This window comes from Melanaphis sacchari, unplaced genomic scaffold, assembly GCF_002803265.2.
Source record: "Melanaphis sacchari strain LSU unplaced genomic scaffold, SCAv2.0 Contig174_pilon_pilon, whole genome shotgun sequence".
Taxonomy (NCBI): domain Eukaryota; kingdom Metazoa; phylum Arthropoda; class Insecta; order Hemiptera; family Aphididae; genus Melanaphis; species Melanaphis sacchari.
The window spans coordinates 50,166-67,803 of NW_020270814.1; the positions used below are offsets into that span (position 1 = coordinate 50,166).

Genomic DNA, 17,638 nt, shown 5'->3' on the forward strand with positions numbered 1-17,638 from the left:
AATTAACTATTGATTAACATTTAATTTATATTCTAGTTCTCAGTTAAAGCTACAAATATGATAGGTGAAGCTGAAACATCATCTAATTTAACTATGGCGGAAATAATGCCATCGTTTGTAAAACCTTTGGAACGAATAACAGAAGGTGTTGAAGGATCACCAATTGAAATTCAAACACAACTTATTGGAAGCCCTCGTCCCAATGTTGCATGGTATAAAGATGGCGAAGAACTTAAAAATACGGAAGGAGATAACAAAGATGACGAACAACAACATATTACCCTGGAAGCAAATCCAAATGGAACTATTGTGTTGAAAATTGATAAAGTTGAACAAGGAGATTGTGGTGCATATAAAATTATAGCCACTAATAATTTTGGTACAAGTGCTACTAACACTGCATTAGTAGTAAATGGTAAGTTCATATAAAAAAATATAGTTTATAGTATAGTATTTTAAATTTAATTTACATTAGTATTACTATTAAAGTAATTCATTTACTTTTAATAATACAGTACTTACATCAAATTTATTTTATTTTATCATTAATTTTAATTATTACAACAGTTTATGCGTAGATATCAGACATAATTGTTATAAAATTTTAGTATAATAAAAAATTGTGAAGATATTCATGACATAAATAAGCAATAGGATAAAATTAATTTGAATGTTTTGAAAAAGGTATATGTATAGGTAGGTATAGAAAAAAAATTACAATACACATAACATTTTAAAATACACAAAACTATTTTAAAATTACAACGAAGTAGGTAACTTAAATCGTTATTCTTTGTAGGTATATTACATCTAACTTATAATTTCGTTTAAAATTGAAATGGAAATATCTATACAATTTATGATGTTTATAAAAGTTGTGTTCATATATTTTTTTTAAATAGCACCTAAAATACCATGTGTTAGAAATGCTAATACAAAAATTTAATAAAAATGTCAATTAAAATTATCTACGGATATTTGTTTTAAGTAACACATAAAAAACGAAATCCATTTTAACAATAGTAATGGAATTTCCATTTTTCCTTATTTTTTATTTATATTTTTCCCGATAACTTAAAAAAATTTAGGAATTTTTGAATTCAACCTCTTAAAAGTACAGACTGTATCCAATTTTCTACCACAAACCACCACTAAAATTAAAAATCGAAATATATTTACTGTTCAAAAATGTGATAACGACCAAAAAAAATATACTTAATTATAAAATCAGTACACTCCACTCAGACTTTAACGTATATATTTTTTATTTATTTTTGTTCTACGAGTATGAAAAATTATATTTTACAGTACTATGTTTTTAATTTTAAATAATTATTAATATAGGTTAACTTTTTATATATTTTTTTTAGAATTACCAAAAAAACCAATAATAATTAAACATCCAAAGCAAGTGGAGGTTAACGAGAATGAAATTTTAAAAATAGAAGCTCAATACGTGGCAAACCCAGATGCTATTGTAAAATGGTATAAAGATGGACATGTATTACATCCTTGTCCTCAGATTGATTTTGTTATGGGTCCCAACGGAAATATCGCTTTAGTAATTGAAAAAGCAACACTTGGAGACGCTGGTGAATACGAAATTGTTGTATCAAATGAACTAGGTAAAGCTGAGAGTCAAATAGAAGTTAGAGTAAACCCGGCAGCTACAGAACCAGCTTTTATTATGCCTTTAAGAGATTCGAAAGTAGTGGAAGGATTTCCTGCAAAATTACCTTTTAGATTATCTGGTTTTCCTCATCCAGAAATTACATGGTAACTAAATAATTTTGTATGCAATTAATATTCATATTCAATAAATACAATTATTTTATACAAGGACAATCAATAATAAGCCATTAGTCGTCGATGGAGAAAAGATCAAAATAGCACATGAATCAGATGGTCTCCATTACTTGTTAATTGAAAAAGCTGGTCCAGAGCATGCAGGCAAGCTTAAAATAATTGCATCAAATGACAATGGAAATACTACATCAGAAGCCACACTTTCAGTAACTTGTAAGCCAATATTTTTTTCTTCAGTGTTAAAAATTAAATCGAGTAATCAATTTAATCAGTGTTATGAAATATACACAATCGATGCTTACATTAATAAACTTGTAAATGTTTTTTTTTTTTTAATTTTTTAATTTTTGAATAATTTATTTATTATTATATAATAAATCAAGTTTAATTAAAACATTTATTAATTATATTTAAATTTTTAAATTTTTACTTTGTATTTAAATTGAATTACAGCAAAAATAAACACTGATTCGTTGGAATCTAAACCAGAATTCCTTCATGGACTTAAAGATACCACAGTAGAAGAAAGCAATTCATTAACATTATTAGCTCCGTTCCTTGGTAATCCTATTCCAGATGTTAAGTGGGAAAAAGATGGAAAAATATTGCAACCTTGCAATAAAGTTCATTTTACTTGTGATGGTTATAAAGTTGGACTTGAAATACTTGATACAAATATAGGAGATGCTGGACAGTATACTTGCACTTTAACAAATAAGTTAGGATCTTCCAAATCAGAATGTCAAGTTGGCATTCGTAAACTTTATCAAGCTCCAGTTTTCACACAACGTTTTTCACATAATCAACAAGTATGAATAAATAAATATTCGATGTTATAAACTAATTTTGTTATTCTATTAATTAATGATTTAGTTGCTTTCGAGAGATGCTAAATTCCATGCTCGTGTCACCGGAGTTCCATCTCCAAGTATTATATGGCATAAAAATGGCCATCAATTATCAAATGGGGAAAAATATAAATTAAAACGTGATGGAGAAGTTTGTAGCTTAACTATAAATGATGTCAATAGTGATGACGCAGGATTATACAGCTGTATTGCAACCAACAGAGATGGAACAGCTACATGTGAAGCACAGCTTTCAATTGCTCCACGAATGTACTAAAAATGTTTGTACAAGAATTGAAATATGAAATTTTAATGATTTTTTTTTTTTAGAGTTGATGAATCTAGGAAACAAGAACCACCGTCTTTCATGAAGAAAATTGGTGACTGTGAAGTGTTTGATGGAATGACGGCTAAATTTACCGCGTGTGCTACTGGATGGCCAGAACCTGAATATGAGTGGTTCTTAGACACTAATAGGTTATATGAAACTGAAAGGATTAGAATGGAAAAAGAAGGTTCTGGTTTGTTGCGATTAAAAATATTACACGCAGACTCAATTATTGATTCTGGTCGATACAAATTACGAATTTTTAACCCACATGGAGAAGCCTATTGTGAAGCAAGCATTATATTTGACAGTAAGAAACAAATGAAATATAAAAAACAAAAAACTTAAGTTAATTATGTTATAGATGGTTTGGATTCACGTTCAAAACGTCCCGTCGGTGAACTTTATAAAGACTTTGATCGATATCGTGCAACTGGAGCACCGTTACCATTACCTGATCCTCCAATAATAACCCGCATGTCTGATAAAAGACTTACTCTTTCATGGAAACCTTCATTACCAATCACACCAAGGACTCCAGTAACATATTTAGTAGAAATGGAAGAACAACCAAAAGGCGAATGGACAACAGTGAGAGCTGGTATTAGAGGTTGTGCTTGCGATATAAATAATTTAATTCCATTTAGAGATTATAAGTTCCGAGTAAGAGTTGAAAATAACTATGGAATTAGTGATCCCTCACCATTTGTTTTAACATACAGGTGCGGTAAAAATACATCAACATTTTCAAAATATTTATTTAACATTATAAAATCATTATTTTGTTTATTTTTTAGAGAAAAGTTAGAACCAGAACCGCCAAAATTTACTCCTTATCTGCCAATAGGAACTGACTTTAGGCCAGAATCATCACCTTATTTCCCAAGAGATTTTGATATAGAAAGACCTCCTCATGATAACTATGCCCAAGCACCAAGGTAAATTAATTAATACGTTGCTCTTTGGCTTACATTATTATTTATAAAAAAAACTTACAGATTTTTACATCAAGAACACGATACACAATACGGTGTTAAAGGTCATAATGTAAATTTATATTGGTTTGTTTATGGATATCCGAAACCAAAAATGCAATATTATTTTGATAATCAACTAATAGAAATGGGTGGTCGTTACGATTCAAGCTATACACGAAATGGCCAAGCTACGTTATTTATTAATAAGTAAGACACTTAATTAAATTAAATTTTCAATAAAAAATGTAATTTTATTGTATGTTCAATTTAAGGATGTTAGATCGAGATATAGGAACTTATGAAGCTGTCGCTACAAATGAACATGGAACAGCTAAACAAAGAGTTAGATTGCAAATTGCTGAATATCCGAAATTCTTAAAAAGGCCCGAAGAAATATATGTAATTTTGCGCAAAAACTGTAAATTAGAAGCTAAAGTGATTGGTGTTCCGTATCCAGAAATAAAGTGGTTTAAAGATTGGAAACCATTGGTCGATTCAACTAGAATTCAAGTAATTGAATAATTTACGAAATAAATGAATTTTACTTTTATCATCTTTTTTTGTTTTTTACCGATAGATAGAACAAGTAGAACCAGATGTTTGTATTCTACGTATCGAAGATATTATCATGAAAGATGAGGGATTGTATAGTATAAGTGCTCGTAATTTAGCTGGATCAATATCTACTTCAGTGGCTATACATGTTGAGGACCGAGAATCTGATTATTCTTATAACGGTAAAACTGACATAAAATGGAAGAAAAAAGATTTTTCAGATTTATATGATATTGGTGACGAGTTGGGACGCGGTACACAAGGTGTTGTGTACCACGCAGTAGAAAGGTCAACGGGTAGAAATTATGCTGCTAAAGTTATGCATGCAAAAGGAGATCATTTAACGAAACTAATGGATAATGAACTAAAAATAATGACTGACTTGAGCAATAGACGAATTATTCGTATTCATGATGCATTACAGACTTCCAAAACGTACACTTTGATCACGGAACTGTATCCTTTAATATAATTTATATTATGCATTAATGTTCTTGATATTTTATTAATATTTAAAAATATGGTACAATTTTAATGCATATGATGAATTATTACGAAACAAAAAATTGTATGCATTATTTTTTTATTTTAGAATATATATATATATATATATGTGTGTGTGTGAAATTTAAAGTTTACGATTTAATAATATTCTCTGCGGTAAATGCGTTTCTTCAAAAAATAAAATATGATTTACTTTAATTATTTAGTGAGAAATAAATAATTTAATTCATTAAAATCATTTTTTTTTTTTTTTTTTTTTCATAAATGAAAATATAATTAAACATAAATTACTACAATTACACTTACTATTGAACCGAGTTCTCTAAAGATGTATTTAATATATCTAAATTTGCACTTGTTTGCTGAACTAATTTACGATATTTTATAATATACCATATAACTAATTATTCTATCTTAATTATATAAGAAATTATATTAGAATATTTAATAATGTAATACTTTAAATATATTCAAGTATAAAAATTTACATCCTCATTAATGCTATGTTATTTTATACCAGACTAGTATAAAATAATGATAATATCCTTAACTTAAAAAAAAAGGGCTGGAGGTGGTGAACTTTTGGATGTTCTAACCAAACATTCTTTCCTCACAGAATATGATATAGCTTTATACATAATTCAATTATTAAAGGCTTTAAAGCACATGCACGATTTCGAAATTGCCCATTTGGGATTGACAGTGAGTATTAAACACACGGATTATGAACGCGTTAAATTATTTATAATTATTTATTTTAATATTAAACTCTTAGCCTGGAGATTTACTGATATCTCACCCGGGAGGCGATACATTAAAGCTATGTGATTTTGGACTCAGCAGAAAAATCAACAGAAGAAAATTAGAACCAGTTTATTACGGTATGCCAGAATTTATCTCTCCAGAAATGGCTAAAGGAGAAGGCGTTGATCTTTCATCCGATATGTGGTCAGTCGGAGTGATAACTCATTTACTTTTAACTGGGGTGTCATTATTCCGTTGTGTAAATGACGCTGATACTTTGGATAGAGTTAAAAGTGGTTCCTATACACTTAGTACAAAAATTAGCGATTTGGCTAAGGACTTTATCTCAAAACTATTAGTATTCAACCCTAATGATCGTCTGGATGTCATAAATGCTCTACAACATCCCTGGTTACAATTTGGCGAAGATATACCTGCAGGAACTAGTCAAATAAACACAGATTCTCTTCGAAATTATTACAATAACCTTAAGTATGTTTTTTAATTTCAAATTTAATTTTTTATTACTTAGTAAAATTTATTTATATTTTCAGAGATTGGTATAGTAATGCATCTTGTAGAAATTGGTATAGATACCGTCCATTATCTTCTGCATACACTCATCCATCAAAAATGATATACCCACCTGGTTTAACTTGCACTCCTAGTCCTACTCCAGAACCAGAACCAAAGCCACAAAAGAAACATTTGCCGTCATGGAAAGATAAACTTCCATCCAAAGAGCCGATAGATACAGAAATAGGAATAATTAAATCAGAAAGTCACTATCAATATGGTCCCGATACATATTTGTTACAACTAAGAGACACAAATTTCCCAGTGCGTTTAAGGGAATATATGAAAGTTGCCGGTAAAAGTTTAACACATAGGGGCGGAAGCGATTCACATTTAGACTGGGAGGTAATTAAAGTTATAAAAAAAATTATAATATTATTTTAAATGTAAATATTGAGTTACGTTTAAACACCATATCCAAAATATTATCATTTTAGGCTCCAGTTATACGTGAAAGAAGAAAATTTACAGATATCATGGATGAAGAAATTGAAGATGAACAAAAAGCAAGGATCAGTAAATATGGTGCTGATATATACACATTGAGAAGACTTAAACAAGAAATAGGCTCTAGACCAACTGCTCATGTAGAAGCAGAAGCAATTTTAGAATCAAGAATTGATGGACAACCGCCATTCTTTAGAGAAAAGCCACAAAAATTACCCGTTGAACCAGATAAGCCTGTTGATCTTATGTGTTTAGCTGTTGGAGTACCAAAACCATTAGTTCAGTGGTTCAAGTTAGTACTTATTTTGAAAATATCATTGGTAAATTAAATTAATTTTACTAATAAACATTAATATATTATAGAAATGATATAGTTTTAACTGAAAGTCATAGAATAAAAATGTTAGAAGACAATGATGGAAGGTCTATCCTCAGACTAGATCCAGCTACTGAGTTAGATCTAGGTATTTATAAGGTAGTGGCGAGAAATAAATTTGGACAAACAACAGCAAGAGCTCGGTAAATTGAGTTATTTTATTAATATGTTTTTGAATATATTTTATACTTATATTAAAATCTTTAAAAGGCTCGTTTTAGCACATGAACCTGGCCCTATGGAAGCCCCAATAGTGAAAGAATATTCAGATACTGAAATTTTATTACAATGGGATCATCCAAAAAATGATGGAAATGCTCCAATATTATGCTATCAATTAGAAGTGCGAGAAAATGGTAAGTTACAAAGCTAAATGAAATGCATTGTACTTTTATATACAAAAAATGACTTAATTATTTTATGAAAATACTGTGATCATTTATAGTATTTTATAGTCAAATAAACTTAAAATACTGTGTATCTATTGACCATGTATAATTGATTTTTAAATTAACTATAACAGTATAACTTATTACCTACCTTAAAAGTTATTGATGTGAAATGTTGGTACATTATTTTGTATACATAACTAGATACTAGAATATCAAGTAACACAATAATTAAATTTCAAAAATAGAAAACCTATACATATAATACTTATAAACTTAACTACTAAACTATTTAAAAAATTCAACCGTAATATAATATTTTGTTGTAGAAAGTGAATGGGAATTGGTGGCTAAAAATATTGATCACGAATTTTGGTTAATGCAAAACCTTCGACCTTACACAAATTATGAATTTAGATTAGCAGCAATGAACCGTATTGCTTGGGGTCCAACTGGACCCTCTTCACCAATAATTCGAACACATTTCCCCGGTAAGATTTTTATAAAATTTAAAATATAGTCAAATATAGATTTAAAATCGAATAAACTTAATTATTTAAAATAGATGCAAAAAAATTGGAGGTTCCGTCGGCAATGTTAAATTTACAGATAATAACTGAAAGTGGACGAGAAATAATTGGTGATGAGCCTCGCAATAATTTAGATTATTCACTTGAGTATAAGCCAATAGATTGGGCTGAACAGCCTCCTATAGAAAAATATCGGTTTATTTCTGAAATCGCAAGGTAAGATAAACTCAATACGTGATAACTATATTTATAATTAATTATTTTTTATTTTTCATGAAAGAGGACGATTTTCCGTCATACTTAAAGGAATAAATACATCAAATGATTCAATTGTAGTAGCTAAATTATTGGAAATAACACCCGACACTGAATCACGAGTTACACACGAGTTTAATGTTCTTAAATCATTAAAACACGAACGAATAGCATACCTCATTGAGGCTTTTAAGTAAGTAATATCATTCTACAGCTATAATCATGAATTTTCTATAAATACGATAGGTATCTATAATCTATAGTAATATTATAATAAATAATGACAAATAAATAGTATTAATCAGTGTACAAAAATAATTTATTAAATTTATAAATCCACTTAAATGTAGTTATAATAATATCTATAACATGCCTACATCAACTTATTATTTTTATATCAACATAAAATTATAATATCAACAATTTTATTGAAAAATAAAAGCAAGTGTCAAGTCATAAAAAATCGTTATATTTTGATTTTTATTTCATAAAATTGTATGTACATATATAATGTATAGTATGATCATTAATTAGTTTAAACATAAATAAAACTCGGTAGTACTAATGTAATAACCCATGGTTTATGAAGCTTACGCTTGTATTTGTTAGTTATAACTAGGTACTAACGATTATTATTATTAAATATTTTTTAATTATACTGTTTTTATTTAATATTAGACTAGAAAATGCACCTGTTGCTGTTTTCATTCAAGAAAAATTACAAGGAGCAGATATACTGACTTACTTATCAACAAAAGAACATTATTCGGAACAAACTGTTGCTACAATCGTCACTCAAGTAATAATTTACATTTTATGTGGGTGAGAAGGTTAAAATAAAGAAAAACCAATGGTATTTTCGATAATTTTAGATATTTTAAGTGTAATTTATAATATAACTTCCTTGATACCAAGGGCGCCCATATGGGGAGGGGCAAGGGAGGAACATGTCCCCCCTGGAAAATGTTAAAAATGTTGAAAAATTATTTACACAAGATCTACAATGAGTGAAGATAGACTTGATGGATTATGCATGATAAGTGTACATAGGGAAAAAATTGATGATAAAACGAATGAATACATAAAACAAGTAATAAATATATTTGGTATTAAAAAAAGAAATTTACAATTTTTATTTGTAAATTTATATTTTATTAAATTTATATTATTAATCAAATGAAAATTTAATTAATTACTTTTATGGTTAATTGATTAAATAATTATTATTTCACGATCTTCCAGTTTGATATATAAAATATAATAGTATAATGTTAAATTGTAAACCCTTTTCTATCTCATAGACATAATTAAAATTTTGTACCCCCCTTGAGAATTTTTCTATGGGCGCCTTTGCTTGGTACTTACATATTATCATAAAATTATGTTTTAATTTTTACATGAAATCATTATTTTCCTTATTCTTGTATTTTTTTCAATTAAGTTTCGAAAATTCGCTGTGTCTATAGGATTAAATAATTAACATTGCAATAAAATAAAAACTAATGATAATATTTTATATTTCAATCTAGCAAGTAAGTAGCTAAAAATAAAATAGATTCTTAATTATCTACTAATTTTTAGACCGAAAATCAAAAGGTTAACCATTTTTCAGAACAAAAATGTAAAGATTAAAAATAAGAATAATAGGTTACCTATCATAATGATATTATAAGTAACATAATTCGTAAACGATAAACGATTGCAGAATTTAAAATTAGATTGAAGTTAAAACTTTGATTTTTTGGTAAATCTAATTAGTAGAGTGCTAGGATGCATAAATATCAGAAGAACTTCCTCTATAGTTTTAAGCAAATGTATCTATAGGTAAGTAACCTATAACTCTAAATACGTCTTAACCAGGTTAAGAGATATTTTCATATAAATCTAGTTTAGCGCACATGTAATTTCCCAAAAGTTCTTTATCAAACGATGTACTTTTATACGCCAAGAATGGTGATGTACCTAATCAGAATCAAACTTAGTTTTTGAACTTTAAGTGATATAAAAATTTTAAATTAGTGTAGATTGTGAATATTATTATGTGTATTATATTAAATATCTCAACATTGTAATTTACAATCGTTAAACATTAGTTGTCGTTACCTAGTAGTACCGTGTGCCTGCTGGCTGTTGATACTATATTTTCAGTGTTCGAAACCATGTTTCGATATATTTTTACTTCTTTTTGCACATTTTTTTCCAATGTTAAAATATTTTAATGAATGCGAATAACGAATTAATGATATCCAAAAATATCTCAACATTCTATCTTTACGTTATTTCGTTGTTCGTTATTGAAATACACACGGTAAATAAGAACGCTGTGCGTATGCATTAAAAACCAAAAAACCACAGAATACATTAGACTTTAATCAATGATTATAGGATAGAATAATAATGATGTTCTAATAATATGCTATGCGTATAACTTAAAAACTAATGATTTCCGATAATCTTTTTAATAATAAACTAGATAACTAGATTAGTTTCGGTATTTTCAGGTACCCTAACTGTCTTAACCCGACCCGACCATTTCATACTAGAACGTAATTTTTAGGTATTAGACGGATTGCAATACTTACATTGGCGAGGTTATGCTCATTTGGATCTGCAACCGGATAACATAGTGATGGCTTCCGTGCGTACCATACACATCAAACTAATCGACTTTGGATGCGCACAGAAAGTCAGTAAGCTTGGAGCAGTTGTAGGGGCAAACAGTGTCTTGGAGTTCACTGGTAAATATCAAATTTGATCGATTGCTGACCACTAACCATTTTATTTTTTTTAATCGCTTGTTCTTGTTTTTTAATCTTTTGAAATCTGCAGCACCGGAAATTTTATGCGACGAACCTGCATATCCGTATTCCGATATTTGGTCACTTGGAGTAATTGCATACACACTGCTTTCTGGCATGTCACCGTTCCGAGGAACTAACGATACGGAGACCAGGCAGAACATCACATTCGTTCGATATAGATTTGAATATCTATACAAGGACTTATCACAAGAAGCCACTAGATTTTTAATGTTATTATTTAAAAGAACGCCCACGTAAGTAAAATTTATTAAATAATAGATAAAGAAATAAAATGTATTTCTAGCAGTAAAAAGGTACCAAGTCCTATATTCAAACTTAATTTTTTTTCTTTTACTTTGATTTATTTTTTATATTTTAGAAAACGGCCATCGGCAGAAGAATGCCATGAACATAGATGGTTGTTACCCACAGAATATATGATTAAGAAAAGAGAAAAGACCATGTTTAATTCTTATAAATTACAGGTAAACCAATATTTTAAGTTTTTTTAAGTTACCATAAATAGGTATGTAATTTGTGATACACTTACTGATATGCATTAATAAAATATTATTATGCATTTTAGTTACCACACACTAAACTTAAAATATTCGTTAAAATTCTCAAAAATATTTACTATAAATAATATAAACATTAAAATGTATTTGGCAAGTTGGCTAATTGTACAAAGTCAGAAATTTAAATAAAAAATGTTATTTACAAAAAGTAAAACTTAGCAAATTTACAGATTGAAAAAAAAATCAAATAGAGTATAAAACACAATTTATTTAAATTATATAATATATAGAAATAACAATATAATAAGATCGGATTTTTAAACGAACACAGGAAAAATCAAAAAAATAACTTTAATAACTAGACACCTAATTAACAATTATGAATTGAGCGGTAAACGTATATCTACAGTTTGTTCGCGGATATGCGCGTTGTGGCAAGGTTGCCAACCATAGCTAACATGATTATTATTTATAAATACATATTTAACTGTATAATATACGTAACATAGAAATATAACTTCAAGAAACAAATTTTTAGGCGAAAACTAAATTTAATTAAAAAGTTTTAAGAGTTATGTTAATCAATTGGTAGGTATTTGATATCAACTTTATTTTGGATTTCTTAGAACTTCAAAATTCTTGATAAATAAACGTATTACATATTATAAACATTTTCTTAAGATTTCCATTTGTCTTTTAATTTAATAGAATTCGATAACCATAATTTGGATAAAAAGAACCTTATGTTGGACCATGTATGATAAGATGTAGTGATTTAACTTACACTTTTTTTCTACCCAAAAATTAGGAACAAACTACCATTACGCTAATACTGAATAGTATGTAATTTGTAAGTGAATGATGAATGTTATAAGAAAAACCAGTAACCAATGATAACTAGAAAATTCAGTATAAATAAATTAATAATCTGTTTTTGTCTAATTTTATTTGTCTGATATTATTAAATATCTTCATCACCTAATTAATGAATATTCAATTTAGCATTTTGCCAAAGAGTATCATGAAAACAGAACCAAATTTGCAACTTCGTCACAAAAATTGTTGGGAGCCTTAGGAACAAGGCAAATTGGACTTGGTCGATCAAATAGCGTAGTTGATGAACTGCTTATTTTCAAATAAACGTAGCAGAAACGACGACTTCGCCAATTAAATATAAAGTTAATTTTAAATGTTATTATATCAGAAACATTATAATGTTATTATATTATATTATAATTATTGTAATTATACATGTTTTATTGATTAAATTATTGTTAATTTAAAAATAATAAGCTTACAAGTATTTATTTCTCAAGTATTAGTGCATTCGCCAATGAGCAATACCAATATTATACATAAATCATGTGTACTTTTTAATATTGGTTCATTATACAACCATATGATAATTCTAATCTTAATAGTAGTCAATTAACACTCTTTAAATAAACAATTTATTGCATTTTGTTGAACTTTTTGGCGAGTTTAGATATAGGTATTCTAAATTTCTAATATTATTTTTAACCACCATACTTAATAGTGAAACTACAATCAACTTTTTATTGTTAAATGGGAACCCACAATTCTAAAGTACAATATTTATGAAAACGTCTTTAATATATTAATATAATGTTATTTAATCTATAAGCAATAAATATTTAAACAATTCAATAAAAGAAGTGAAAAATATTGATTAAAGAAGTAATAAAAACAAAGAGATACCAACCTATCCCTCAAAATAATTAACTTTTTAGTTAAAATATAACTCATTTTTTATAAATAAGTCGTAAGTTAAGAAATAAGAAAAAAACAATAATCATATTAAGTTATAACATATTAGGTTAAAAATAAACAAAGTTAAATCATCCTTTATCACATTCACTCTAAGACCAGGTGACTGCCCTTCTGTATCGTTCAATAACAACCAAATTCCAATTACCCCGACAATAAAATACCTAGGTTTAACATTCGACAAACGCCTATCATGGGCTCAATACCTTAAAAACAAAAAAAAAAAAAAAAAACTGTTAACTCCAAATTCTATTTACTATGCCCACTTCTAAGACAGCAATCATTAAACTACTAATATACAAAGCCATCATTAAACCTGTTTGGTCTTACTGCATCCAGATTTAGGGCTCATCCAAACCCTCCAACAAAGAACAATTCAAACATTCCAGTCAATCTGTCTGAGGTGAATTGCCTCTGTTCCATAGTACATCACAAATAATAATCTTCACAAAGATTTAAATATTCTGTTGCTTTCACAACTAAGTTCCACTATGTCTCCTTTCACTCCAAATTAATCCAACATAACAATCCATAAACAAAATACTTATCTTCTCTTACAATCCCTGATCACCTCCAGAGATATCTTAAACACTCCTGGCCTAGAAATATCCTAATTTAATCTGTTGGATGGCACTGCTGAGTGTCCTTACCTATCCGTCAATCTCGCTATGTAAATATCAAAATTACCTATTATACAAAAATGTTGTATAGATTGTAATTATATTTTCAATAAAAAAAAAAAAGTTAAAACAAATAGGTAAGAATAGCAAACAAAAACTGTGCTGTCATTTTTTTTTTTATTACTACCATTTTTCAAATAATATAGTTGCAACTCAAAGTTTATGCTGTTCACATATTAGTTAAACATGATAAATTTATCCTTGCAGTTAGTATAAAATAATTTTATAAATGATTTTTTTTGTAATACAAACAAATTATACTAAAACTAAAAATCATATCATTGCAATTTAATACATTTTAATTATTTCTCTGGACATGTCAATCAAGTCCTTGGATTTTAGTACTATTATCTTAAATTAAACACTGGATGATGGAAAGTAAGGCTTTCTATGATGATGCACTGGTGGATAAAAATGTTCATAGATCTTTTCCGCAGCAATAAAAGAGCCTGCTAATCCAAAGGCAATTGTAAGCCCACGTTTACCACGGAACCAACATTGGAAATATTGTTGATAACGATTTCTAGTACTTGGGGGATATCTCCAAACTTCATTCCTATAGTTCAAACATAATGACATAAGTTATAGATTATAAAAAAGTTATTAGAGTACACTTACAAATAATTATCTGTGGACATTATTTAATGTATTTTATAACACAAATTCTCTACGAATACATCAATTTCAATAAATATTATAATAAAATTATAAGTGATTGAATATGTATAATGTAACAAGAAAACTGATACTTTATCAATTATAACAATAATAATGTCAGGAATAGCTCATCAAAATAATATTTTATAGTTATAATATTATTTTTAAAAATAATATATTAATAAAATTGGTTTAAATTTATGGCATACTGTAAAATATTTTTATAATATAAACTAAATTATTTTTTTAAGGATTTTTGAAAACTTTTATTCCAAGATTTTTTTTAAATCAGTTTATCTAAATATTAATATATACAGTACGTAGATAATTAAACGTATGTTATTTTTAATAATACATACACAGTGCGACCCATAAGTTTTGAGACTAAGGTTACTGATGTTACAAAAAAAATGAAAAAAATGTTTTAAGCAATTTTTTATTCAAAATAGTCACCATTACATTCTATACACCTTCTTGCACGATCGCCCAATTTTTCCATGGCCCGTGAGAAGTCAGCTGTAGGAATGTTCTTCAACTTTTGGGTCACCACTTCTTGAATCGTTTCAATGGTGGAAAAATGCTGCCCCTTGAGCTCCATCTTCAACTTTGGGAACAGGAAATAGTCCGAAGGACTCAAATCTGGTGAATACGGGGGGTGGTCGAGTACTGGAATCATTTTTTTTGGCCAAAAATTGAGTGACAATCGCCGCGGTGTGTGCGATTGAAATTATAACCGCGATCTCAAACATACATTCACAACAGATACGATTATACTACCAGAAATTATCTTATACACGTGAACCTTTGTATGAATAATCATAAGTGTTATCGTAATAACTTCCCAGAATTTCATAATTATCTAGATACTAGGACTAATTTTAGAATGGTTGTCTCAAAACTTATGGGACGCACTGTGTATCGTAAAATAATCTTTAGAATACTTATATACATGTGATGAGTTGGTCTAGCCTGGGCTCAACCAAGAATTTTTTAGAATCATTAGAAAACATACATTTAAATGTATAATGTATATATGAAGTTTTACAGCCACCCTCCTCAATCTTCAAAATGTAATATATAAACAGAATATTTTATTAATTTAATATTATATTCTTAATAGCACAAAACTACGGCCAATCCAGAATTATTAAAAAATATAAAATAAAAATTCAATAATTATTTAACACTTATCACAACATATTTCCAATTTTAAGTAATATATAATATTACTTTTATCCAACCTTTACTCTGGCAAGCACCTCCCTAAAATAACCTAATCTAACTTAGGAATGCGAAAAATGATTGTGAACTCCATAATAAAATTAATGAAAAGCTACATTTTTCAATCTGATTTAAATTATAGGTACATTAAATATTTAAATATCAATAACAGATGAGTATATAGACCTCCCCCCCCCCAGGTATATTAGCAGATCCTTAGAAATTCCGCAGACTAGATTGGGAAACCTTATATTAGGTATATTGAATAAATTATTTAGTAAGCCAGTAACATTAATACTCAGATAAATGTAAAAAATGTAGGTAATTAATTAATTAAAATAGTAAAAGAGCACTACTTTATTTGTTAACTTGTTGCTAATATATATATATATATATATATATATATATATATATATGTATGTATGTTTGAATAGATATGATTACAAATGAAAAAAGCATTAACTTATTAATAAATTTATTCTTCACAATCTTAACTGTACTTAAATATTAGTTTTAAATTTATAAAAATATTGTAAGTGCTTTTTAATTAAAAAATATGGTGGATCATCCAAATATTGAGACATAATTATCACTAGTTTGCACACACACACACACACACACACATACTTATACTTATATACTTAAAATCTATAAGTACAGTTCAAAAAAGTAATACCCATGCCATATATTAATATACATACAATTAATGAAGAAGCCAATGGGGTTTTAACAGGTTATAACACCCCCCCTTTACCCCAGCGTCTTATTTATTAATGTAAGTTACTTTTATGTATATCTACATATTTAAATATCTATATGTATTTTTATTATTTTTTTTTTTTTTTTGAAGGCTGTTAATAAATTAAATAATAACACATCTTATATCTTAACTTATTTTTAATCGGTTCATTAAAACTAAAAAGTTGCTACTTGTGTAGTTGTGTGGGAGAGAACTAAAAATTTAATTCCAGCCCCCCCAAAAAAAAATAAAATAATAAAATATATTTTACTGACATATTGCATATTATAATAGTTAATTTACTGATACTAAGTAAAACGAAGACAACCTATTATAAATTAAAAGTAACTTTACCTCAACCATGGATCTTTGAGTCCTTCAGTAGCTAAAATATTCTTCACCTTCACAAGTTCAGGTACATCATCAACTTTATAAATTCTGTAATCCGGTATCTGAATTTCATGTTCGTGATGGCCTCCCATCGCTTTAAAAATGTATTTATTTTAATTATTAAATCGTACATAAATAAATAGAAAAATACTTACTGCTTTAAATATAATATAAGAATCTATATTATTATTATTTGCTATAAATCAGAAATCACTAAAAATCCAGAAACGTGAACAAATGAAACACTGAAGAATAACTAGAAAAATTATTAAGTACAAATTCGAACGATATGATAACAGAAACAGCTGATCATTTTCAAAGAAGATATAATAACATAGAACATAATGGTAACTATGATAATTGTCGAATACAATGGTAGTAGTTTGTGGTATTATAGGTATATTTATTATTTATTAGCAAAAATTCTTATCTAAGGCGTGAACCAACAACTAACGCTCTTAAACAGTAAACAATTAAATATATTAAATTCTTATAATATTTAAAATAAT

General features: G+C 27.7%; 2 protein-coding genes across 8 annotated transcripts in view; one reads left to right on the forward strand and one right to left on the reverse strand.

Moving 5' to 3' along the window:
• The window catches only part of LOC112592420 (obscurin), a 57,748-nt gene extending 44,856 nt beyond the window's left edge, over window positions 1-12,892 (forward strand). For all 7 annotated transcript variants that reach the window (XM_025336457.1, XM_025336451.1, XM_025336455.1 and 4 more), the window contains 25 exons: window positions 37-415; window positions 1,371-1,776; window positions 1,841-2,019; window positions 2,260-2,615; window positions 2,680-2,924; window positions 2,985-3,292; window positions 3,347-3,704; window positions 3,780-3,920; window positions 3,981-4,166; window positions 4,232-4,469; window positions 4,537-4,970; window positions 5,582-5,720; window positions 5,794-6,254; window positions 6,317-6,683; window positions 6,776-7,077; window positions 7,149-7,304; window positions 7,372-7,517; window positions 7,880-8,041; window positions 8,116-8,296; window positions 8,361-8,528; window positions 9,014-9,134; window positions 10,893-11,073; window positions 11,165-11,390; window positions 11,516-11,621; window positions 12,657-12,892. In XM_025336457.1, the coding sequence (XP_025192242.1) occupies window positions 37-415; window positions 1,371-1,776; window positions 1,841-2,019; window positions 2,260-2,615; window positions 2,680-2,924; window positions 2,985-3,292; window positions 3,347-3,704; window positions 3,780-3,920; window positions 3,981-4,166; window positions 4,232-4,469; window positions 4,537-4,970; window positions 5,582-5,720; window positions 5,794-6,254; window positions 6,317-6,683; window positions 6,776-7,077; window positions 7,149-7,304; window positions 7,372-7,517; window positions 7,880-8,041; window positions 8,116-8,296; window positions 8,361-8,528; window positions 9,014-9,134; window positions 10,893-11,073; window positions 11,165-11,390; window positions 11,516-11,621; window positions 12,657-12,794 (6,084 nt within the window). In that variant the 3' untranslated portion in view covers window positions 12,795-12,892. The remainder of the gene's footprint in view (window positions 1-36; window positions 416-1,370; window positions 1,777-1,840; window positions 2,020-2,259; window positions 2,616-2,679; window positions 2,925-2,984; window positions 3,293-3,346; window positions 3,705-3,779; window positions 3,921-3,980; window positions 4,167-4,231; window positions 4,470-4,536; window positions 4,971-5,581; window positions 5,721-5,793; window positions 6,255-6,316; window positions 6,684-6,775; window positions 7,078-7,148; window positions 7,305-7,371; window positions 7,518-7,879; window positions 8,042-8,115; window positions 8,297-8,360; window positions 8,529-9,013; window positions 9,135-10,892; window positions 11,074-11,164; window positions 11,391-11,515; window positions 11,622-12,656) is intronic.
• Window positions 12,893-14,220: 1,328 nt separating this feature from the next.
• On the reverse strand, window positions 14,221-17,394 carry LOC112592422 (NADH dehydrogenase [ubiquinone] 1 beta subcomplex subunit 3). Its single transcript, XM_025336458.1, has 3 exons — window positions 17,285-17,394; window positions 17,094-17,223; window positions 14,221-14,678 (listed from the first exon to the last, which is right to left on the reverse strand). Exons 2-3 carry the CDS (start codon window positions 17,219-17,221, stop codon window positions 14,480-14,482), a joined length of 327 nt encoding a protein of 108 aa, XP_025192243.1. The 5' UTR covers window positions 17,222-17,223; window positions 17,285-17,394; the 3' UTR covers window positions 14,221-14,479.
• Between the last annotated feature and the right edge of the window lie 244 nt (window positions 17,395-17,638).